The sequence below is a fragment of the Schistocerca americana genome, chromosome 2 (genome assembly GCF_021461395.2).
Source record: "Schistocerca americana isolate TAMUIC-IGC-003095 chromosome 2, iqSchAmer2.1, whole genome shotgun sequence".
Classification (NCBI taxonomy): Eukaryota; Metazoa; Arthropoda; class Insecta; order Orthoptera; family Acrididae; genus Schistocerca; species Schistocerca americana.
In genome coordinates, this window is record NC_060120.1 from 919,779,006 (window position 1) to 919,806,085 (window position 27,080).

Genomic DNA, 27,080 nt, shown 5'->3' on the forward strand with positions numbered 1-27,080 from the left:
TGCTTAGAGCCATTTGAACCATTCGAATCCAGCTCCCAGTTGTAGTCATCCCGACACACTTCGCTCGGCTCTCATTGTTGTCGAACCGAAAAGCAAGAAGTGCTTCATCTGATTGCATCATAATGTCAAAGTTACCAAAGAAAACTGGTGATTAAAGAATTTGAATAAACTATATGATCTTCTACTATTGAGCGTATGTGCTATAAATATGAATCAAATCTCAATTAATTATCTTAAAAAACGTAGAAAATAAAAGATATTTGGTACCGCACTCCACCTCTTACGTCGAACGTCAGTTGACATTATCCTTTCTCCATTACGAAGTGAATTTGGAAGTGAATGCTATGGCTCCCAGAGCCAGTACGTCACAAGTAGATATGTTTCTCATCGTGTGCTTCTCCTTTTGCATTCAGTTCCTTTAAAACTGGCGAAATGTCGAAACGCGGGGAGTTTCATCATAAAATTATGTCAGTGTGCGACACATAGTTCAGGAGATATGACATTTCATACCGTACATGTGAGTTCGTTTCTTTGAATAGTCGGAGGAGTCGAAAGAGTGATACTTGAAAAGAAAATTCCAACCATATGGCCAACCAAACATTTCCAGTCTCTCACTATGATTTGGACGCCCACTTGCTTGCATGAACCGTAGCCTCTATATTCTAGTTCTTTAAGTGAGGTTTCCCTCAAGCACAATGCAATTTTTTCGGATGTTACCCTAACTCATATTGTTGATTGCAGGGTTCACGTTGGACAAGGAGTCCAACACGATAGCGATCATCTGCCAGGATGTGACGGTCATTCTGGCGTTTGACTCCAGGGAGCGCCAGATGCAGTGGCATGTCAAGATCGTCAACAACCTTGGGGAAGGTGAGTGACAACAATACAGTGCTTTCTGTCCCATTCCCCGCTCCCTCCCCCCCCCCCCGCCCCCCTCCCTTCTCTCTATCAATCTATCTGTCTGTCTATTCATCTAACTCTGTGTCTACTTCTCAAACCACAAGATAAGGGGCGATCAAAACGTTTCCGTTCGAAGGCCGTACAGTACAGTACAGAACAGGTATGCCAATCAGGAAAAATCGCCGTGAGGACTGAGGCAGTAATCCCACCGATGCATCAAGCTGAAGATATCCATTTGATAAAACGCCGTGTCCTCCTGTGTTAAGAAGCCTGTAACTGTCTGCCGCACATCTTCGACCGACAGGAATCGTCGGACTTGTAGTCCGGGGTGATATGTTACAATACAGCATCACCGGTTTATTGCGGTCTAACCGTGTTGGTGAGGCAGTAAATTTCCACAGGGCAGTGACTGCGTCACTGCAATTCACTTTGGAGGTGTGGCGGTGGGACTTGTAGTCCCGTACCACCCTCTGACGGTGATAGTACTACATGAGTCAGGCAGAAGAATTTTGCCTAACATGGGCAGGTGAAGGTGACGTTTTGATGAGGAATCGTCGAGCCTCCAAGGCCTTTTTAAAGGGGCAGAAGGCGTGATAATCACATGGAAAGATACCAGGACTAAAGGTCCAGTGCTTGAGTGCCTTCCACTTGAGTTGGCGCCCCCCCCCCCCCCCCCCCCCCCAGATTGACTGGCGTCTTGTGTCGAATCGTGAGCAGCATGGAACGTCGCGTACCATTTCACAACAACGGTTTAGACAGACATACTGCCACATACACATTCTTAATTCTCTAATGCGAGCGGCGTTTGAAAAGTCCGTGCAAAGGCCGAGAGATGGCACCACCGGCGCATATTGAGGTCATGTTTAGTTAGTAGCATCTTTGGAAAGAACGTACACCAAGTTTCAGCCATATTGGTCTATTTCTTTGTGTTTTGCATTCGTGTGAATCAATGAAGTCGAGTGATTGTCAAAAAATGGACGAAAAAGAATTTCGTGTGGTGATTAAACATTACTTTATGAATGGCAAAACGCCTCAGGAGACTAAAGAGAAGCTTGATAAACATTACGGTGACTCTGCACCTTAGATTAGAACGGTTTATAAGTGGTTTCAAAATTTTCTTAGTGGCGATATGGACACAAGTGATGCTGTGGAGGTTACGACTCCAGAAATCGTTGATAAAATCCATGATATGGTGACGGATGACAGAAGAGTTAACGTGCGTGAGATTGCTAGTGCTTTGGGCATCTCGAATGCACGGGTACATAATATTTTGCATAAACATTTGGACATAAGACAGCTATCGGCAAAATAGTTTCAGCGATTGCTCACGCTTGACCAAAAACGGAATCGTGTGAAGTGTTGCAAGGATGGTTTGCAGCTCTTCAGGAAGAATCCGCAGGACTTTAAGCGTCGTTTCGTCACTGTGGATGAAACATGGATACATTACTATATTCCTGAGACCGGACAACAGTCTAAACAATGGTTATGGCGACTGTCTTTTGGGATTCGCAAGGGATAATCCTCATCGACTATCTGGAAAAGGGTAAAACTATTACAGGTGCATATTATTCAACGTTATTGGACTGTTTGAAAACCGAGCTGCAAGAAAAACGCAGGCGATTGAACCGCAAAAAAGTCCTTTCCCATCACGACAATGCACCAGCACACACCTCAGCAGTTGTTGTAGAAAAATTAATGGAAATAGAATTTCAACTCGTTTCACATCCCCTTTATCCTCCAGACTTGGCTCCCTCGGACTACTATTTGTTCCCCAAATTGAAGAAATGGCTGGTGGGACAAAGATTTTATTCAAACGAGGAGATGATTGCAGCAACTAATAGCTATTTTGCAGACTTGGACAATTCCTATTATTCGGAAGGTATCAACAAATTAGAACAGCGTTGGACGAAGTGTGTAGGTCTAAAAGGAGACTATGTCGAAAAATAAAAAAGGTTTACCCCAAACACGTGAGTAGTTTTTATTTTTGCACGACTTTTCAAAGCCCCTCGTAGATATCTACCGGTATTTGTCCTCTGGCAGCCAATAAAAGAATAACCGCACGTTGATCCTGTTTGGAAGCGTTTGATAGTAACATCGACTTAGTTCACGTTTCCTCGATTACTGCATGTACGTCGAAAAGACACTTGTCTTGGCTACATTTCGGTGCTTATATATCCGCATCAGAGTTGCGCTACGCTGCAGCACCGCCCTCCAACGGAAATTTTTTGATTATCACTGCCATCTTCGCTATCGCTGTCGTCGCCATTGTGACCAGAGCACACATGAGGTGTATATTAGTGTGAGTACGTTGTTCTATTGAGTTTTAAGAATATAGCCCTCTAGGTCCTTAATTATTTCTTTATTTATAACATCAGGTCTGTAATTAGGGTTAAGGACCATAAGAATGAGAGGTGTTTGCTATGTACGGTCATGTTACAAAAGAAGAAAAACTAAAAAGTCAAAAAACTGTCAAAACAATGTCAAGTATCAGTAAAACGTATGTCTAAGGGGGGTGTCAACTATCAACTCGACTCAAAAAATTTACGAAAGTTCAAGGGACACGCTGCCTTTTTTCTTCAGATCATACTCATGAAATGACAGTCTTTAAAATTACAAACATTCAGAGTGAAATTATAAAACATGGTTTAATTGGCTGCAGTTGCACATTCGTATAATTAGCTTCACTAAGTTCTTGTGGAGCTTACCAAAATATGATAATTAGTATTCGCTAAATCAGTTTTACAGACACATCTGTACAACACTGTTTTTTTCTGTATTTTTGTTTCATCCCCTTTATTCAGCCAAAAACTTAAAAAATGAAGATTAGACAAATAGGCCTGTAATTAAAAGTCAAAATTTTACAGATATTTTTAAGATCTATAATAGGATGAATTTTGTTGGCATTTACATAAACACTGTTGCTTTTGTCTGTTGTTTAAATTAAAATTGAAGGTCTTCAGTCCTGAGACTGGTTTGATGCAGGGAGAATTAATGTTTTGTAGGTATGAGTACTGAGGAAGGTCGCAATTGCCATTTTTGGTCATTTAGTAATTTTAGTATTTTGACCCAATTGCGGCCTTTGTGTTGGATGAGGTTCCCATGTTGGTAGTCTAGGATTAGTCAAAGACTTGACAGTACTCAATGGTATGGTTCAAATGGTGAAGTAAATGTCATGGAAACAGAAGCTATGAGTGGTTCATCCTATAATTATTTTCTGTCCCTTGGAAGGATTTATCTTCAGGAGCCAATGGCAACACCAGAAAGAAAACTGGTTACAATGGCGTTGAAGATATCATTGGCATTTTTGGAATATTAGATAGAGGTCTAGGAATGCAGTGGCATCCGCATACTGAAGGGTCGATTGGACGGGGTATCAGTAGTGTAGAGGATACACAGGAGAGAAGATAGAGCCTTGGGGTACATCTGCTGTAGGGTAGAAGATGTGGGAATTTATAATGTGAATAGTGCCAAAATGGCTCAAATGGCTCTGAGCACTATGGGACTTAACAGCTATGGTCATCAGTCCCCTAGAACTTAGAACTACTTAAACCTAACTAACCTAAGGACAGCACACAACACCCAGCCATCACGAGGCAGAGAAAATCCCTGACCCCGCCGGGAATCGAACCCGGGAACCCGGGCGTGGGAAGCGAGAACGCTACCGCACGACCACGAGATGCGGGCAATAGTGCCAAAGAATGGACGGTTAGATGGAAAGGAATCAATTAGGGGGCAGAGTTAACTGGAAGTCCATATGACTGGAGTTCGAAAAGAAGACCAGAATGCCTTATACGGTCGTAGAATTTTTCAAGGTCGAGGGATAAAAAATTGTGGTTTTCATACAACAGCCTTATAAACTTTAGTATTAAATATATTTTGCTTTAACATGGTGCTGTGATTATAAAAGTTGTATTTGCTCTTATAATTACATATGTCCGATACATAAAAATTGAACCATACAAGCTCAAATTTGGCAAAACTATATATTAAAATGTGTAGACTTTTAACACAGATTACAAAGGATGTAAAATTAGATGAACATATAAATATCTTTTGGAAGGCAGCTCTATCTTGTAGAACACCAGTAACTTGCTCCTACAGCCATGTCAGTTGCTGCACAGCCAGTGGGAGCTCTACCGTCCTAGCAAGCTTGAGGTGAGGTGTGGCCCAGCCAGCAACAGGACAACACGTCACATCCCCGAGCAGATGTCACGCCAGTGACTTCTCATTCTGACGTTCCTTTACTCTTAATTACAGGTCTCATTAAGGTAGTATCCGAAACGACATTATAAATGAAGAAATAGTTTGATGTAATTAGATAGACAAAAAATCTACTCACCAAGAGGCGACAGGAAAACCACACATAAAATTATTGTAATCTGCAAGCTATCGGAGGCAGAGGCTGATTCTTCTGAAAGAATGGTTGAAGGGGAAGGAAGAGAGGTGAAAGAAAAGTGAGTTTCAGGAAATGGGGGAAAGTTCGGAAAAGTCGCCCAGAACGTCAGGTATGAACGACTGATCGTTGGGTGGTGGTGGTGGTGGTTAGTGTTTAACGTCCCGTCGACAACGAGGTCATTAGAGACGGAGCGCAAGCTCGGGTTAGGGAAGGAGTGGGAAGGAAATCGGCCGTGCCCTTTCAAAGGAACCATCCCGGCATTTGCCTGAAACGATTTAGGGAAATCACGGAAAACCTAAATCAGGATGGCCGGAGACGGGATTGAACCGTCGTCCTCCCGAATGCGAGTCCAGTGTGCTAACCTGATCGTTGGGGTCTGCACCAAATGGTTCAAATGGCTCTGAGCACTATGAGACTTAACTGCTGAGGTCATCAGTCCCCGAGAACTTAGAACTACTTAAACCTAACCAACCTAAGGACATCACACACATCCATGCCCGAGGCAGGATTCGAACCTGCGACCGTAGCGGTCACGCGCTTCCAGACTGTAGCGCCTAGAACCGCTCGGCCACTCCGGCCGGCGGACTGCACCAGACAAGATTTGAAAATCTGTGAGCTTGAAGGGGAAATATGAAACCTGAGATCTTAAAGGTGGTAGATAAAATATATTAAGATATTAAATCGTTTGTTTTTTTTCACAAAATATCCACCATGGTAGCAAACTCGTTCAGGAGATTTATATCCTTTATTAATAATTAATGAATTTTGTTGGATGGCTGTGTCCATTGTTTCTAACTTCTACGACATTCCATTCCTTTTTCCCCTCAGCTTTGTCTTCCGTTATCAGTAGCTCAAATATTGCCTCATTCGTAATTCTTTTAAGACAGTCACAATAGGACGTCAATTATATAAATCCATGGTACTGTTCTTCCGGACATGTCCAGAAGAACAGACGCAATGCGGAATCTGTAGCTGTGATACATTTCATGTAAATTGAAGGTGAAGGAGGGAGAAAGGAAAGGGTTGGATAAGGGCTATTAATGTCAGCTGCATCAGGGCTTTATGAGGAACCAGCAGCAATGAGTGAAAATGTGTGCCGGACCAGGATTCAAACAAACCAGAGATCTCCTGCTTGCCTGGCAGTTCCATAAACCATTGCACCACGCGGACACACAGTGTTTATCGACACTGAGCAGGGTATTTTCGCACGTCTCCCGGTCGATCCATATTCCCACCCAGCGCCACCTGTACACAAATCTTGTCAATGTCCTCCATACTCGCTACTTTGACGTTTCCGCAGACCGGACGTACCTGTGCATCCGCACTGAAGGTGGTGGAGGCATTACTCATAGAGGCAAACCAATTCTATAAATGTGGGTTGTCTGTTCTACCCTAGAACTAAGGTAGGTAATGGAGTAGACCAAGAGGGGTGCCGATATGGTCTGAGCAGTTCCGATAAACACTGTATCCGGATGGTGCAGTGGTTTATATAACTGCCTAGTACGCACGAGATCCTGGGTTCTTGGTCTGGCATAAATTTTTCCTTCGTCGCTATTGATTCCGCATTAACTCCCAATGCAGCTGACATCAATAGTCCCTTTTCCTCCCCCCCCCCTCCCCCTCCCACATTCAATTTACAAAACAAGGTCTCAATTCAAAATTTCGAATAGCGATAAAAGTCAGAGAAAATAAAGGAAACAAATATTTCCCTTCCAGAATGAGATTTTCACTCTGCAGCGGAGTGTGCGCTGATATGAAACTTCCTGGCAGATTAAAACTGTGTGCCCGACCGAGACTCGAACTCAGGACCTTTGCCTTTCGCGGGCAAGTGCTCTACCATCTGAGTTTGGAGGGTAGGAGACGAGATACTGGCAGAAGTGAAGCTGTGAGTACCGGACGTGAGTCGTGCTTCGGCAGCTCAGATGGTAGAGCACTTGCCCGTGAAAGGCAAAGGTCCCGAGTTCGAGTCTCGGTCAGGCACACAGTTTTAATCTGCCAGGAAGTTTCAATATTTCCCTTATTTATAATTTCTGAAAGTATCAATCACCCCCACCCTGAGTCTTTAAATAATCGATAGCTGAATGAGTACAATGAGGATAAATTGCAGTCCATTTCAAGAAAAGTCAGTTTTTCAGCCTCTCAATAGTTACAATGTCATAACTCCTGAACTACATGTTGCAAAATCACATAAATTTGTAGATACATTCAGTGATACATGTGGATACAGTCTCCACAATATATTGCGCATAGAGCTAGTTTTAAAGAAGTAATAACCTAAAACGTCATGTCTAATGAACAAGAAAATATAGTAGGCGATAAACTTTTCTCTTTTTCATTGTTTTGTGGGGACTGTTAGCCAGAAAAAGTTTGGTTTAAAATTATGTGCAAAGTTTGTTGGGAGTCACAATGTGCTGTCCTTCTCAAATACTGGATGAGTATAACCTGGGTAATTTGCGCACTGTAAGTTACACTGCGTCGAGACATACCTACAGTTTCTAACTGTAATACTTACTTACATTTTAAACCATTAACTTTAAGGTTATCTTTATAAGTAGATTAAGACAGCAGTTTAATTTTTTAAATTTGGTAAATAATTATATTAAGTGTTGAAACAATTTTTTTTCCCCCTCCAGGAAGCCATTACATGGGCAACCTAAAACTGGCACCGTGCAACGTTTTAGCAAGTCAGCAATATAAATATGTTAAGGGTAACACTGCATAAACGCCTGCCGTAATACAAAGTTGAGGCTGCACCTGTTTTATATACATGGAGTAATAGAGATTCTTCATCCTGTTGTCACTTTTAATTGTTCACTAGTTCAAAGTCAGAGTGTGAAGATTGAAAATTGTGTGGATTTTCCTGTGTGAACAATGTGCCATGTACATTGAAATGGTATGATCGTACGGCATTGTTGGCCGGGAGACCCCATGCGGGGTATTCGGCCGCCGAACGCTGACGCCACTTCGGCGACTTGCGAGTCAATGATAATGAAATGATGATGAAAGACACACAACACCCAGTCATCTCGAGGCAGAGAAAATCCCTGACCCCGCCGGGAATCGAACCCGGGACCCCGTGCGCGGAAAGCGAGAACGCTACCGCAAGACCACGAGCTGCGGTCTGCCTTATGATATGACATTGTTATAGAAATATTGCTGTTTATTACGTCTGAATGTTCAAATCAAATCTGTGTGAATACCTAAGGGACCAAACTGCCAAGGTCATCGGTCCGTAGGCTTACACATTGCTCAAACTAACTTATACTAAGAACAACACACACACCGCGGTCGAGGGAGGACTCGAACCTCCGGCGGGAGGGGCCGCGCAATCCATGACATGGTGCCTTAAACCGCGCGGCCACTCCGCGCGATCGTCTGAATCTTGCAAGGCCGTTGGCCAAATTATAATGAAACAACACACAGCAAACTTACAGGGTGGGGCAAATAAAAGTGGCCCGGACGAATGAATACGATTAGACCTGAATGTATGCATTTAACCATATCCCACCTGGATAGAGCATCTGTCCGTACAGCCGGCCGAACCTTGGAGCATATTTACATAATCTTCGCGCCTGAAGGAGTTGTCAGCAGAGGCCAGTCTGATCGCAGCCCTTGCTAGGCACCCAGGGCACCTGATCTATCAGTGTGCTGTTACTCTGTGTGGGCAGCCCCCAGGTTTAAAGTGTATCGAATCAAGCTTCATAGTCTTTAAGAACTGCAGCAGAAAATTTCGGATAAAACTGCAGCAATTCCAGCAGTCCTGCTTCGATCTGCCTTCACACACTTGCTCTTGCTGACCAGGACCAAAAAGTTCCAAGAGGTGAATGGTGGTCACTTTCAACATCTCCTATAGTCAGATCAGTATTGTATTTCTTTCGCTGTGTTTCTTTGTAGCCTGGAACTCTGTTCTCAGGGGCGCTTTTATCTGCCCCACCCTGTATAATCCCAAGAGAAATATATACAACTCTCCCTAACCAACAAACCAATGAATAATCAAACAAGACGAGCTAACAATAACGCCGTCACAGTGAGAACAACAAACGTTGTTGTATAACAGGTTGTATTTGTTATTAGTAGGTCACCTAACCATGAAAAATTTGTAGAACAATTAAGGGATCTTGAAATTTAAATCAAGTCTGGGTATAACAGATATTTATTTGCTCTAAAAGTTCGGCATAGGTCTCAAGTAATTGACAGAGACTAAAGTTCTGTAAAATGTCGATTGAACTGATATCAAATAATGCTAATACGATGGGGAGGCACCAAATTACATGGAAGACTGCATGGAGAAAACTCAGCAAGATGTCTTTATTTGGGCAGCTCTCAGATTCAAAGTTAATGAGACAAAATCACAAATTTTAATCAAATAGGCAACTCTAGTTACGTGCCCGTACAATTAGATAGCGAGAGTACAAATTATGGAGCGTGGAATGCAACACTTACTTTTCTAAATCTACATGAATATTCTGCAGTTCGCAGTTAAGTGCCTGGCAGAGGGTTCGTCGAACCACTTTCATGCTGTTTTCTACCGTTCTACTCCCTAACAGCAGGCGGGGAAAACGAACACATAAATCTCTTCATGTGAGCTCTGATTTCTCTTATTTTATAACGATGATCATTTCTCCCCTTGTAGGTGAGTGTCCACAAAATATTTTTGCATTTGGAGGAGAAAGCTAGAGATTCAGATTTCTTGAAATAATCTCACCGCACCGAAAACCGCCTTTGTTTTAATTATTGTCACCACTATTCGCGTATCTTATCCGTGACACTCCTTCTACTACGTATTCTGCCAATAAAAAGAGCTTATAACGCTTCCTTGAGTAACTCCAGATATCACTTAACGCTTTACTCGATGACCTTCCTCAGTTACTACGAACTGGGACATTTCTGACAGAAAATCGCGAACCTACAGGTAGTTACACAACTGAGACGTTTGTCTATAGACACGCAATTTCTTCGAAGCTGCTTGTGAAGAACGGTATTAAAAGTCTACTGGAAATCCAAAAATATGGAATGAGTTTGAGATCCCCTGTCGAGAGCACTCATTACTTCCTGAGAATAAAGAACTAGTTGTGTTGCACACGAGCGATATTTTCTGAACTCGTACTCACTGTGTGTCAATAGATCCTTTTCTTCGCTGAACTTCACAGTATTCGAACGTAATACATGTTCAAAAATCCTGCTTCTAATCGACCTCAGTGATGTGGGTCTGTAATTCAGCGGGTTATACCTAGTTCCTTCCTTGAGTATTGGTTTGACCGGTACAATTTTCCATTCTTCTGGTACGAGTCTGTCGTCGAGCGAGAGGTTGTAGATCATTGCTAGGTATGGAACTATTATGTCAACATACACTGAAAGGAATATAATTGGTAGGTATACAGCCTGGCACGGAAGACTTGCTTTTATTAAGTGATTTGAGCTGCTTCGCTACACCAAGGATATCTACTAAGTTACTCATGTTGGCAGCAGTTCTTAAAGTATTTACTTTGAGTCCTCTGGTGAATTAATTTCGGAAAATCATATTTAGTAATCCTGCACTAGTGGCACGGTCATCGATAACATTACAATCGTTACCGAGCAGTGAAGTTGTTTATTATGTCTTGCAGCTAGTGTCCTTTACGTATAACCAGAATCTCTGTGGGTTTTCTGCCAGATTTCGAGACAGTTTTTTGCTGTGGAAACTATTAAAACCATCTCACTTCGAAATTCCCGCTAAATTTCTGACTCCTGTAAAACTTGGCCAATCTTGGGGATTTTGCTTTCTTTTGCATTTGACATGCCTATTTCACTGCTTCTGCAACAGCGTCCTGACCTGTTTTGTATAGGGATCAGTCCCGTCTCTTACTAATTTATTTGGCATAAATTTCTCGATGTCGGTACTACACTCCTGGAAATTGAAATAAGAACACCGTGAATTCATTGTCCCAGGAAGGGGAAACTTTATTGACACATTCCTGGGGTCAGATACATCACATGATCACACTGACAGAACCACAGGCACATAGACACAGGCAACAGAGCATGCACAATGTCGGCACTAGTACAGTGTATATCCACCTTTCGCAGCAATGCAGGCTGCTATTCTCCCATGGAGACGATCGTAGAGATGCTGGATGTAGTCCTGTGGAACGGCTTGCCATGCCATTTCCACCTGGCGCCTCAGTTGGACCAGCGTTTGTGCTGGACGTGCAGACCGCGTGAGACGACGCTTCATCCAGTCCCAAACATGCTCAATGGGGGACAGATCCGGAGATCTTGCTGGCCAGGGTAGTTGACTTACACCTTCTAGAGCACGTTGGGTGGCACGGGATACATGCGGACGTGCATTGTCCTGTTGGAACAGCAAGTTCCCTTGCCGGTCTAGGAATGGTAGAACGATGGGTTCGATGACGGTTTGGATGTACCGTGCACTATTCAGTGTCCCCTCGACGATCACCAGTGGTGTACGGCCAGTGTAGGAGATCGCTCCCCACACCATGATGCCGGGTGTTGGCCCTGTGTGCCTCGGTCGTATGCAATCCTGATTGTGGCGCTCACCTGCACGGCGCCAAACACGCATACGACCATCATTGGCACCAAGGCAGAAGCGACTCTCATCGCTGAAGACGACACGTCTCCATTCGTCCCTCCATTCACGCCTGTCGCGACACCACTGGAGGCGGGCTGCACGATGTTGGGGCGTGAGCGGAAGACGGCCTAACGGTGTGCGGGACCGTAGCCCAGCTTCATGGAGACGGTTGCGAATGGTCCTCGCCGATACCCCAGGAGCAACAGTGTCCCTAATTTGCTGGGAAGTGGCGGTGCGGTCCCCTACGGCACTGCGTAGGATCCTACGGTCTTGGCGTGCATCCGTGCGTCGCTGCGGTCCGGTCCCAGGTCGACGGGCACGTGCACCTTCCGCCGACCACTGGCGACAACATCGATGTACTGTGGAGACCTCACGCCCCACGTGTTGAGCAATTCGGCGGTACGTCCACCCGGCCTCCCGCATGCCCACTATACGCCCTCGCTCAAAGTCCGTCAACTGCACATACGGTTCACGTCCACGCTGTCACGGCATGCTACCAGTGTTAAAGACTGCGATGGAGCTCCGTATGCCACGGCAAACTGGCTGACACTGACGGTGGCGGTGCACAAATGCTGCGCAGCTAGCGCCATTCGACGGCCAACACCGCGGTTCCTGGTGTGTCCGCTGTGCCGTGCGTGTGATCATTGCTTGTACAGCCCTCTCGCAGTGTCCGGAGCAAGTATGGTGGGTCTGACACACCGGTGTCAATGTGTTCTTTTTTCCATTTCCAGGAGTGTATTTCTTTGAATTAAAGGCACGTCTGATCTACACTGACATAATTTGGAAGGAATGGAGACTGTATCTTAGGAAGACGTCAAGTGAATATTACCTACTGTTTTAAACAGATGTCCTTTGCGTTTAGTTTTGGTGCGTTTGGATGTTAGGGTATCCAGTCCTCGCTACAACGACCTTGTGGTCACTAATCCCTGTACCCGTCATAATGCTGCCTATACTACCTATTTCCTTCAGATTATTTGTTACTAAGAGGTGAAGTATATTTTCGCAACCTTTCCTGAACTAATTGCTCAAAATAATATTCAGAGAACGCATTTAGACAATTTCGGACGATGTTTCATTGTCACCATTGGCTTTGAATATTTATTTTCGCCAACTTACCGATGGCAACTGAAGTCACCACCAACTATAACTGTATGAGTGTGGTACCTATTTGAGATGATATTCAAGTTTTCTTTTAACGTTTTAGTAAATGTATCATCTGAGTCAGGCTGTCAGTAAAAGGAACCAGTTATTAATTTATTCCAGTTGTCAAGTATAACCTCTACCCATACTAACAAGAGCTGTCTATTTCAATTTCGCTACCAGATAAACTATTTCCACGTGCAATAAAGGCGACGTCGCCATTTCTGAACACCGTTAGGTCCTTCGCCAAAATTTCGGTTGTATTTATTTCTGGCTTTAGGCAGCTTTCAGTGCCTGTAACGATTTGAACTTCAGTGCTTTCTATTAGCACCTGGAGCTCTGGTTCATTCCCAACACAGCTACGACAATTTACTACTATAATACAGATGGTTCCTAGGTCACCCTCATCCTATATTTTACCTGCTCCCTTTACAACTGAAGTCCTTTATGTTCTTTCCCACGATCTTCTAACCTAAAAATCCGCCTATTCTATATTGCCCGCACTACCCATGTAGCTGCTTCCTGTGTGTAACGCACCCCTGAACTTTTAAGTGGTACACGATACCCCAACACCTCATGGTGCAAATCAAGGAAGCTGAATCCTACACAGTCGCAGAACCGTCTGGCCCTCTGATTCAGACCTTCACTCAGAGCGACACACGTCATTACTACCAACATGAGCCACCACCTGCAATTGGCTGCAGCATGTGCCCTTCATGGCATCCTGAATGACCCGTTCCAGATCTGGGATGACTCCCTTTGGTATGCACAGAGTGCACATTGGACTTCTTCGCCCCCTTGGCAGCCATATCCCTAAGGCGCCCCATTACATGCCTAGCATTGGAGCTCCCATCTACCAGTAATACCACCCTTCATGAATGCCTGGATCCTGCAGGCTGAGTGGCTTTTTTTGAAACAGGACAAGCGACTGCATCTTCACCAGGCACAGATAGCAGCTGAAACCTGTTTGTCGGATGAACTGGGAAGGCATTTCGATCGGTCCCAGGAAGTCTTTCAGTGCGTCCCACATCTTGAAACGACCTCCCACCTGACCATGGATGTGGGGTCAACCTTAGTGCAGACAGTAACTGGGGCGCCCTCAAGTACTGGACTGACCTGGGAAGATGTGAGATATGATGGACGTGCCTTGGATCCCTATGTCTGTCCCCTCACCCCCAACAGTGATGCCCACTGGCAAAGTCCTCAAGAAACATGACTGAAAGTAGCACCTGGAGCTATGAACGAAGGGTGACAAACTAAGCCTCCACATCAACATAGTAATCAGTCACTATCAATACTGAAGATAGCAGAATTCTACATTACGCAGTTTTTAAAATGTGAAACTGTGTCTACTAAATATACAAATCCACAAGAAATTTACAAATTCAACTACTGAACACCCAGGGAAATGAAAATAAGTCGCTTCAGTTTGAAGCTTGTACCAATACTTGACAAAAGAACGCTGTATTCGTCTGTGATGCTGCTGGAACAAGAGCTTCTCCAAAAACTGCAAACCGTGTGCCCATCAGCACCGGATAGTGGGCGGGAGACCCAGTAGTACGACAGCCAGAAGACAAATTGCATGAATCTTTGTTCTCTGACCTCAATTTCCTATCTTAGAAAAGAACTCTATGTGCAGGAGACAACTCAATGCTGTTGCCAATCTTATAGACTAGAATGTCGCTTATTTTGCGAAAAAACAGGGGAACACAGCAGAAAATTTGACACACAAAATGCACTTTAACAAACAAGAGGTTGGTACAAGCCTGGAGTAGTGTCTACTCGATTGGTCGGCTTCTTTGCGCCAATCGCGATAGTGGGGCAACACATTCGATTGGATAAAGAAAAAAAGTTTTTTTTTTTTTTTTAACAAAAACATACTCTCTCACACACTGGCCAGGTTGTGTCGCGGAGTCTCTTCAAAAATGGTTCAAATGACTCTGAGCAATATGGGACTAAACATCTGTGGTCATCAGTCCCCTAGAACTTAGAACCACTTAAACCTAACTAAACTAAGGACGTTACACACATCCATGCCCAAGACAGGATTCGAACCTGCGACCGTAGCAGTCGCGCGGTTCCAGGCTGAGCGCCTAGAACCGCTCGGTCATCGCGGCGAGCGGAGTCTCTGCCTTTGAGCTTGTGCAGAAAAGGCAAAAATTTCTTGCCCAATATTCTCTTGGGGCATCAGTGGCAGCACAGCTGCCTATGTCATCAGTATGGACAGGTGCCGGCTCTGCCCACAAAACATGAAGCTGGCCACAGCCCCTCTTCCAAGAAGACTGCATATCTCCCTGGGGATACTCGCCTCTCATAATGAGATTCACTGACTGCCTTCTTCTGACAAAGAGGAACCTAAGACCAAATCGTGAATGCACATTTGCAGCTAAATATACGCAAATCATTCCTCCCAAGCTCACGTGTCTAGTACTCTCAATAAAATAACCACGAAATGGCGGCAGAAAAATGAAAAAAAAATGCTTAGCGGTATTTGATGGTAAAATCACAAGATCTTAGCTTTCAGATATCGGCAGAAAAAGGAAATCAGAAAGAGACATATTATCTGACCAGCCACGGCAACTAAATACATCATGCAGAGACATGTAATGACAGCACAGCATTTCTCTGAAAACGCAGAGTTTACGAACAGTGTCATAAACAGTATGTTCAACTTCACCTTCATGTTACATTACCCTGGGTACCTGCACCGAGTACTACTACCAGAGAGTCAAACTCAGTTTTGTGAACTGTTTTCAGTAATGTTATGTTTACCTGAATAATACACTGGAATTCGTTTTTGAACAGATCTCGAAAAGATGGAGTGGATTACCAAATAAAAAAAAACTGCTGCTTAAAAAATACATACTGCTGTCATAAACTTTTTTATTTTGGTCGTGGACAAAAAGTTAATGTCATCAAGATACACGGGACACATCACATAACACATTTCAGAATCATCAAAGCAAAAACAATTCACAAGTACTACTTACACAGATCACATTACTGAACTGAAGCTGTGTTTAATAATCTGTACGTCACTTTGCTCCAAGAGCCTACCCAAGGTCTCAACTGAAGGGGAAGGGGGTGGTCAGGTGAAGGTGAGGAATAACTCCAATTAGTTTCACACTGAAAGGCAACACTGTTTTGCGATTTCACAAGAAATACTCTGGGTACAATTCCTACTTGTCATTGTCCACTGCATGTTCTTGGTTGCTTCAAACTGACACTACATTGATATGTCTGTCTGTATTGTGAAAAATTGTTTTGTGGAAGGAGGAGGGGGTGTAGCTGCCTTCCTCTCCCCCTTGATAAGTTCTGCTTAGGAATTCATCAGTGAAGTAGGAGTGTGTGAGTGTTTGTGTCCTTGTTGCAGGCCAGCAGTTCCTGGTGCAGGTGACGTCTGCGCCACCACGCGCGAAGATCTGTATGGGCCCGGCACGCCTCCACGTACAGGAGAGGCGCTTCTGCCTCACTTCGGGTGTGCCTCCCAGGCTGCTTGGTTTCTGGGACATCAGCCAGCTCAGGTACACACACAGCCATCACATTCCTTGATTTACTCTATCTATCTACTGACATGACTGACTCACAGTTGCATATCTACAAACTTGATTGACTTTTGCAGTTGCATTATATCCTCTTAATCTATTTCTCTTTTATATATGTACTCAGTCACTCACTCACAGTTTTAATTTTCACTTGTTACATTGATAACATTGTCCCAGAAATAAATTAAAATAGTCCCAGACCCCTTTTCCAAACAATGTTTTTGGGAGGTTTCCCTTGGTTATCAGGCGAATGTTGGAACTGGAAGTCTCCTTCCAAATATTCCCAGTTGAGATGCCCCCTGCCCCACTCCCAGCCTGCTGTGACGTTGGCTGAAGAGAACCACCACTCTTTAATGGGCCAGTTCTCAAACCATCCACTTGGCTCAGTGGGGTAGAGAGTAAAAAGTGTAACAACAACAAAAATTACATGTACCAATATGTAAATATTATTCTCGCTAAATGCAGACACGTAAATAACCCAGACTCAGCTTACCATCTAGAAACAAACAAAATGAGTACAGCACAAATTATTGCATAGCCAGACACCAACTTACTTGAATGCGGCAATCAAAATAAAAAGAATATCTTTAAAATGTCTGCACTTGAATACTACTTTTTACAGGAATTATTTCTGTGATGTTTACACTTCTTGGTGTCTGACATCACCAGAGATTCAATAGTTCGTCCAAGCACCACTGAACTGCATGTTTTTCAGCTTTGCTTATTGGATTAAAAAAAATTATTAGAGTTGTCCTTGTCTGCCATTCCACTACATTTAAAGTCCTTAATGTAATCCAAAAACTAATTCTCTGTGATGTATATGTTTTTGATGGTCAATCAGTATTCAAAATAAAATCTGTATGGAGCCACACTGAAACAAATATGCAAGCAAATGTCACCATAGATCCATGGGTTAGAATCCCATACAGCACCTATTGATAGTTTAGGCTGAGCTACTTTTGTCCCCATCTGCAGTGGCAGGGCAGCTATTGCTGCAGTCTCAAACTCAGATGGTAGCCCCAACCACACCTTTTATTTACACATCCCCTTCTTTTGCTCCCACTGTCACAACATATAGCACTTCTTCTCATCAGCCACCGTATATCTTTGTTACTCTTCCTAAAACTCCTCTCCAAATACTTCCCTACACCTTGCATATCTTTCCCTGCCAACATTTCCTTCTGCTGAAATGTCCTCATAACTGCTCCAGCAGGGGTAACAACCTGAAGAGTAATCATAGTAAAAGTAGTTGCACAATCCATCAACAAGCCATCCCAAGGAACTGTCACCATTTTCAGGTAACCTACAGCACCAACCACCAACATATCCTGCCTCCTCCCATCCCATAGCATCCCTTCAATCCTACTGTCACCAATAAGCCTCCAAAACCAAATACAGATATCACTTTACATTCTCCTGACTCTCTTACATTTGTCCTATCCTGCACCAAAATACTTGGACCCCAAATCTTCTTCTTCTTTGATTTTTCCAACTAAAGGTTATTCATTTTCTCCTTAGTCTTCATTACTGAAATCAAATTTTAACCCTCTTTCGTCTACTGCTCAATCAATATATAATTCCCAAGCAAAGGAGGCTGTACCATTTTAGTTCTTCTTGGGTTCCACAATAACATCTTCCTGGGCCACCCATCATTGTTAATTCTTTTTACAAGCTCAGACTATGGAAGACTTTTCCCCAATTACTGAAGACTTGTACTTTACAATCTGCTCATTATGGAGTGAATCACTTCCATTTTTTTCTAAATTTCTGATCTTATCTTCATGAGTTACCTGCAGGCATCTTCTCATACAATCTAATTTCACTATCTTTATCTTGTCTCTTCATTTATTCATAAGTGGGCACATTTTTTCACCTTAAGTAATTATACTCTCAATAATTCTATGGAATATCCTGTGTTTGGTCTGTTGATTAATACTATTGTTCCTAGTGAGTCCATGTAGGGACTATATCACTTCTTTATCCATTGTTAGTTTGGTCTCAATATCTTTGTCATGGATGCCATCACTTGCTGTTATAGAAACTAAATATTAAAAATTTTCACAATTTTTTAGTTTTTCATGTTTGAGTACTAAATACATTTCTTGTTTGCCAATACAAATGTACTCTGTTATTTCAAAATTCCTTTTTGGACCCCATCTTTTGTATTCCTTTTGTAATTAATCCAGCATGTGTTTCATATCTTGTTTACTGTTTCCGAAAATTGTATGGTCATCAGAAAAAGGTTGTGAATGCTTTCTGTCCTGTCCCACTAGCATACCCATTCCTGAATATGTCTCCAGCACTTGGTCTATGTAGATGTTATAAAGTAATGGGTATAGGCTGTAACCTTGCTTAAGGCCTTTGGTGGTTTGAAAGCTTTCTGTTATTCTGTTTCCCATCTTTACTTTTGCTTCTCTCTCTTTATACATCCTAATAAATGTACTAATCCATTTATCCCATACTTTTAGTCTCTTCATGCCAGGTGCAATCTCAGATCTTGGAATGCTGCCATATGCTTTTCCAAGTCCACAAAAGTCATGTGCATTTGTTCCCCTGAAACATTTGTCATACTCTGTTCAATCTTTTGCTTGAACATGCTAGAGAAAAGTTTAGCTGCTGAAGGCATCACACTAATCCCCTGTAATTTGAATAAGACTTCTTTTTTATACATGGTACAGATAACAGATGTTTTCCAGTCTCTAGATATATACGTCCTTCCTCTTGTTCTATTTTGTTAAAAATTACATACAATTATTCTGTTTTTCACCTCCATATTTCAAAAGCCCCATTTTAACATTTCCAGGACAAGAAGCCTCATTACTTTTTGTCCTCTTTAGCACTTGCTTCAAATCCTCTGTTGTTATTTCTTCCTCTTTCTTCTCTCATTCTAAAATCTCCTCCTGTCACATACTGCTGTATGTATTCTTGTAACAGTCCAATGTAATGTGTTATTCATTGATCTGGTGGTATTATCTGTATTGTACCTCTGTCTCTTATACTAGTTCTCATGTACTTCATGGTCTTCCACGACTTACTGGATATGTTTTAGCCAATGTTAGTGTTCTTTTGTGTTCATATATTTCCCCAGTTGTGTTTTTTCTCTTCTTTGGCCATCACTTTGACCTTATTTCTTAAAACAACATATTCTTTTCTACGTTGAACAGTCTTATCTGATAACACTTTGATGTAGGCTTTTTTATTCTTCATAATCCAATGTTCTAAACCCTCACTGCATTTTTCCAAATACTGGTACCTTGCCTCAATCCTCAAAGTTTCTTTGGCCATCTTGGAGACAGTGTTCTTAAAGTGATTATATAACTGTTCTGTCACATGCATGCTATCAGGAAATAACTTTTTCTTCACCTTATTTTGGTATAACATCTTTATACCTGTGGAAATTTTGGGTCCTTATCATTATAAATAACAACCCGTTGATCCACTTGTTAAAACAATGAGCACATTTTTTTGTCGAACTTCAGACATACGTCGTTACACATCGAAAGTATCACATAGTCAGAACATAATGGCCGCCTTGGGCCAAAGAGTTTTTGCGCGCCAGAGTTGTTATGGCACGTCAGTGTTGTCACAGAACCCCTCTCCCCCCCCCCCCCCCCCCCCCTCTGCAGTGCAGAGCACGAGGTTCTGGTTGTTGTGGGGGAAGGGTGCGGGTGTCGCACTGATTTTGGCCGAGGGAGGGGGAGGGGGGAGGGGGGAGGGGGGGGGGGGGAGGACTTGGCGGGCGGAGTCATCATTTGTTTGCGTTTGAGCAAAAGTGTCAAAGTCGATTGAGGAAGATATGCCCAAGATCCGGGAGAAATAATCAGCGCCTATGTTGTCGGATCCTCGAACGTATTGTACATTAGTTGTGTATTGTGAAATGAGGTTGAAATAACGGAACCTCCTAGGAGGTGGGTCGACTGGAGGGTTTGCGAGTGCTTGGGCGAGAGGTTTGTGGTCTGTAAAAATCGGGAGCGGACGTCCCTCAACGTCTTCATGTAAATATCTAATGGCTTGGTCCTTATCATTATAAATAACAACCTGCTGATCCACTTGTTAAAACAATGAGCACACTTTATTGTCACACTTCAGATATACATAATTACACATCGAAAGTATCACATAGACAGAACATAATGGCAGCCTTGGCCCAAAGAGTTTTTGTGTGCCAGAGATGTTATGGCATGTCAGTGTTGCCACATACCATATCATGTCACCAGGTCTCGAAAAAAAATGGGAACAAGCAATATGTTTCATTTCTGTGTTTATCAGTAGATCTCATTATGTTATAGTTATACATGATTTTCCCTATTACCATAATGTGATTACTTGCACATACAGGCTGTGCAAATACTCTTAACATCTCTCACCCTGAATTTCCTGTTTCTGCAGACTATCATCAAGTCAGTGACAGATCTAATATTGCATGCTGTTCCTCTGTAGTGTACATTGGTATTTTCATGCGTTGAAATAAGGTCTTGCAACAACATATTCATATTCCTGACATATTTGTATTAGATGTGACCACTGTTATTTACTACTTCCTCTTTATAATGTCCTACAACATTTGTCTCTTTGCAGCCAATCCTACAGTTCAAATTTCCAAGTACTATTACTTGTGGGTGGGTATTTTTACCAAGATATCCTCAAGTTCATTACAAAAATATCCTCATTGTTACAAAGTTGACTGACATTTACTTCCTACCTCTCTCCTGTCCATAAGTGATGAGATCAAGCTTGAAAAATCAGTCACTTGTATCTTCTACCCCTGTCACTTGCTTCGCTCATTTTAATTTTATCTGTATTGAGACCCCACTTTTTGCTCTACGGTGTTTATTTCAACCATTCTAAAAATGGTTGAGTACACACACATTTTGACCCAGCAGCCACTATGAATTAAGACACAAAGGAATTACAGACATTGTCTGTAAGTGGGTGTTGATTTGAATCAGTGGAGAAGGTTGAAAATTTGTGCCAGGCTGGGATTCTAACCCGGGTCTCCTGCTTACTAGGCAGATGTGCTGATGACTGTGCCATCCAGATGCAGTGGTTATCACAACTGCATGGACTACCCTAGCACACCTCTCATCAGATGCAAATTCTCAACTACCCACACACTACGAATGTAGTGCCCCTAGCCCATTATCATGATTCTCGCAAGAGTTTGAGCCTGGTGTGCATCTACACTGAAGAGATCATTGACCATCCTTGCCACTGCATTGGCTCCTCACTGGCAGCTAATGTCTGTAATTCCTTTGTGTCTTAATATTTAGTACTTCTTCTCCTGTTCCCTCTTCTTCCTTTTCATGAGTACAACCACATCCGGATCCATCCTTTCAACCTCATTTAGTTCCTCAGTTTTCTTTCTTCATAAACCTAGAATATTCCATTAACTTGTAGCAGCAGCCCATTTCCACAGCCATTAACCCTCAAAATAAAGAAGATACATCCTAAATCCCACCATAAAACAAATAATCCCCCCAAAAAGATTTGGTTCTAATCAAATTCCCCTAACCATGATTTACCATCATCATCTTAAAGTTGAGCCCTCACAATCTCAACCCCAGTCCTCTTTTACCAAAAGTGCCTACTGTGTAATGACCACCTCACCACCCATTGTAAAAATCCATCCACCTGTCTCCACTGTAAAGCCCATGCTTTCTAAAATAGTGCCCCAATCTTGTGCCCCTTCCCATATACAACACCTTCTACCAATCCCATCGCTCTTATTCCACAAACTGCACCCATTTGCCTCACTGATAACCCAGCCATCCTAACAATTTTCTTTGCCAACCTTCCACTACACCACCTTCAAAATTATATAAACTATCAACCCTTTTCAACAAATTTCCCTTGCAGCCTGATCCATGTCATGCCTACATGTCCAAGCCACCTACTCCCACAATCCATTACAATATAATTTAACCTGCCAAACATCCTAGTCTAAACTTAATGGCTTAACTGTAGTACAGCATATTATTCTACAATATCCATTCTCTTCCAATAAACAAACGATTATTTATGAACACCCTAAATGAACCATCCTCTATCCTTATCACATCATTCAAACCTCCATTACTGAGCGAGGTGGTGCAGTGGGTAGCGCACTGGACTCACATTCAGGACAACAACGGTTCAATCTCGCATCTGGCCATCCTGATTTAGTTTTTCCATGATTTCCCTAAATCACTTCAAGCAAATGCTGGGATGGTTCGTTTGAAAGGGCATGGCCAACTTCCTTCCCCAACCTTTCTTAATCCAATGATACCGATGACCTCACAGTCTGGTCTCCTCACCAAATCAACCCAACCCCAACTCCAAACCACCTAACATACCCTACATCATAAGATAACTCATTTACCATTGCCTGAGGCAGATTTGCTACTGGCCACCATAAGAACATGTTTGTTCACACGACCCCTGTTGTTGTTGTTGTGGTGGTCTTCAGTCCTGAGACTGGTTTGATGCAGCTCTCCATGCTACTCTATCCAGTGCAAGCTTCTTCATCTCCCCAATACGTACTGCAGCCTACATCCCTCTGAATCTGTTTAGTGTATTCATCTCTTGGTCTCCCTCTATGATTTTTACCCTCCACGCTGCCCTCCAATACTAAGTTGGTGATCCCTTGATGCCTCAGAACATGTCCTACCAACCGATCCCTTCTTCTTGTCAAGTTGTGCCATAAACTCCTCTTCTCTCCAATCCTATTCAATACTTCCTCATTGGTTATGTGATCTACCCATCTAATCTTCAGCATTCTTCTGTAGCACCACATTTCAAAGGCTTCTATTCTCTTCTTGTCCAAACTATTTATTGTCCATGTTTCACTTCCGTACATGGCTACACTCCATACAAATACTTTCAGAAACGACTTCCTGACATTTAAATCTATACTCGATGTTAACAAATTTCTCTTCTTCAGAAACGCTTTCCTAGCCATTGCCAGTCTACATTTTATATCTTCTCTACTTTTACCATCATCAGTTACTTTGCTCCCCAAATAGCAAAACACCTTTACTACTTTAAGTGTCTCATTTCCTAATCTAATTCCCTCAGCATCGCCCGACTTAATTCAACTACATTCCATTATCCTCATTTTGCTTTTGTTGATGTTCATCTTATATCCTCCCTTCAAGACACTGTCCATTCCGTTCAACTGCTCTTCCAAGTCCTTTGCTGTCTCTGACGGAATTACAATGTCATCGGCGAACCTTAAAGTTTTTATTTCTTCTCCATGGATTTTAATACCTACTCCGAACTTTTCTTTTGTTTCCTTTACTGCTTGCTCAATAGACAGTTTGAATAACATCGGGGAGAGGCTACAACCCTGTCTCACTCCCTTCCCAACCACTGCTTCCCTTTCACGTCACTCGACTCTTATAACTGCCATCTGCTTTCTGTACAAATTGTAAATAGCCTTTCGCTTCCTGTATTTTACCCCTGCCACCTTCAGAATTTGAAAGAGAGTATTCCAGTCAACATTGTCAAAAGCTTTCTCCAAGTCTACAAATGCTAGAAACGTAGGTTTGCCTTTTCTTAATCTAGCTTCTAAGATAAGTCGTAGGGTCAGTGTTGCCTCACGTGTTCCCATATTTCTACGGAATCCAAACTGATCTTCCCCGAGGTCGGGTTCTACCAGTTTTTCCATTCGTGTGTACAGAATTCACGTTAGTATTTTGCAGCCGTGACTTATTAAACTGACAGTTTGGTAATTTTCACATCTGTCAACACCTGCTTTCTTTGGGATTGGAATTATTATATTCTTCTTGAAGTCTGAGGGTATTTCACCTGTCTCATACATTTTGCTCACCAGATGGTAGAGTTTTGTCAGGACTGGCTCTCCCAAGGCTGTCAGCAGTTCTAATGGAATGTTGTCTACTCCCGGGGCCTTGTTTCGACTTAGGTCTTTCAGTGCTCTATCAAATTCTTCACGCAGTATCATATCTCCCATTTCATCTTCATCTACATCCTCTTCCATTTCCATAATATTGTCCTCAAGAACAACGCCCTTGTATAGACCCTCTATATACTCTTTCCATCTTTCCACCTTTCTGCTTTCCCTTCTTTGCTTAGAACTGGGTTTCCATCTGAGCCCTTGATATTTATACAAGTGGTTCTCTTTTCTCCAAAGGTCTCTTTAATTTTCCTGTAGGCAGTATCTATCTTACCCCTAGTGAGGTAAGCCTCTACATCCTTACATTTGCCCTCTAGCCATGCCTGCTTAGCCATTTTGCACTTCCTGTCAATCTCATTTTTGAGACGTTTGTATTCCTTTTTGCCTTTTTACCCCTGTAGAGCATCTGAACTCAACATCTCAGTCTCACCCTTTTCTTCAAAACCTTCACCTGTGCTGCTATGTAGATTCAACCTAATCATTTTATTTTGTGTGACTTCCTCTCTTATATAGATAAAATCTTCTCCACCTATCTTATGGATACTGATTTCAACATCTGAAACAGTTTTCCTAAGCTGAACTCCAGTGCCGGCATCTATTTAATACCTTCTAAAGTGATACAGTGCCCCTTGCCCCTTCCACATCACACACACACACACACACACACACACACACACACACACACACACACACACACACCTCAAAACTCCACACCTGATGTCCTACTATCAGCTAACCTCCTTGGGCATATTATTATCCATCCATCCAGAAGTGACCATCTACCAACTCTTCTGACTAACCCCTGCAACACAGTACCACAAACCCGCACTCCCTATTCCAACCTGCATCCTAAAGTTGTCAAAGACTACTTCCAGACTGCTGGAATGCTACAGAATGTAAATCAAATCAGTACCCATATTGGAAGCCACCCAATAACCTTCCAGTACCCTTATGATGTGTCGCTTGTTCCTTCCTTTCTACACCAGATTTTGTTAGATGCCATATCCTTCGATATCCCAACCAAACCTATCCATTGTAATCATCCCACTCCCCCTCCTTGAGCTCTATTCCTCCTCCAGGAATCTCATCAATTTTATCAGTCCTAAATATCACCAACAACAAATTCGGATAAATGATGATAAATGCCAGGCGAGGCACTAAACATCCACCATACTTAACATTCTTTATAACTCCTCCAAGTACTGGAAACCTTTCCACTGGCTCACTGACAACAAATTTGCACCTTACTATGCTCTCCTCCACAATAACCATCCAGTACCTGATAACCTGATAAAGCTAATCATTTTGCATCCTATCTGTCTGATGTTTTCACAATTGCTAATGACCCTTATTTTGGCTACTCCTAATCCCCTACAGCCCATAAACATACAGATATCACTGCCTCGCCCATTGCCCCCAGTTTCCAGTACTTGGACAACATAGCACCGACAGAACTGAGCATATAAATCACAGCATGTGACATTAAAAAGTTCTCCAAAAGAAACACAACACTGCTCCTCATCATGACCGTGTTATCTATAGACAACTAAAAGATTGCCCCCTCTCCTTCCTAGCAATGCTTGCAACTCTTTACGACACTATTCTCTGCACAGTTCATTAACCTGAACTGTGGAAAACCCACAGAATCTTATTTGTCATAAAACCGGAGAAGTCCCCTTCTGAAACCACTTCCTACTGCCCCATCAGCCTCATCTCACAGTTTAACATGAGCAAGGTCATTAATACCATCTTATCGTGATGCAGTTACCTCAACCAGTACCTACCCCTACCTGTAATCCCATGTAGCTTCTATCCCAGTTTTTCTTGTAGTTACCTCCTTTACTATTCCCTCAGCTCAATAAGCATAAATCAATCATTTTTGTATCCCTTAATGTGGAATCACTAACAAAAATATCATGCTAGATTAATTTGGGAATGCACTATCACATGGGCAGGTAAAATTTCAATTTAAAAATCATTTTGTTTGTAATTGGAAATAAACTGATGCTTTCTGTCATGACTGGGCATTGTGTGAATGACGCAATGAACAGCATTTATTTGGACTGATTCCAGCTACATTAGCAAAAACAAAATTCCACATATCTACCAAAATGCCAGATAAAATGCATCTGACAGACCCTGGCAGTGACATCTCGTACTTAAATGTGTAGGGGCCACAAGGGGATTCATCCAGTTCCATAAGACTATATGCTTGAAGAAAGTAAGCATAAACTCATCTACAGACCTTGGCAGGCCTATCAGTACTGACTGACTGCCATGTAACTCTCTGCCTGTGGCATCATTGTAAGCACTATTGAGAGGTGTGGGATCACCACATCACTCTCCTACCTGTTGTCACTTTTGATGACCTGGAGCAATTGACATTATGAGGCTCCGAGCAATGAAAATTCCCTGGAAGTACCAGAAACTGGACATGGGTCCTCCGTACAGCAGTCATCTGTGCTGACCCCTCTGCTACAGAGGTGGACAAGTATGTTAGAAACTTGGAGTAAATTTTAATTTACACAAAGAAATAAACAGTTTTTTTATTGTTTTCATAAGAACCATCTAATTTAGCAAGGTAAGATGCATGCAGAAGAAGGCATCATCATTTCTCCATGCACTACACAAACATAAATA

At 42.6% G+C, this 27,080-nt stretch overlaps 1 protein-coding gene across 1 annotated transcript in view; it reads left to right on the forward strand.

The window, feature by feature from the left end:
• The window catches only part of LOC124594877, a 307,913-nt gene that overhangs the window by 220,555 nt on the left and 60,278 nt on the right, over window positions 1–27,080 (forward strand). The window contains exons 3-4 of the mRNA XM_047133346.1: window positions 742–870; window positions 16,378–16,528. Coding sequence (XP_046989302.1) covers window positions 742–870; window positions 16,378–16,528 — 280 coding nt within the window. The remainder of the gene's footprint in view (window positions 1–741; window positions 871–16,377; window positions 16,529–27,080) is intronic.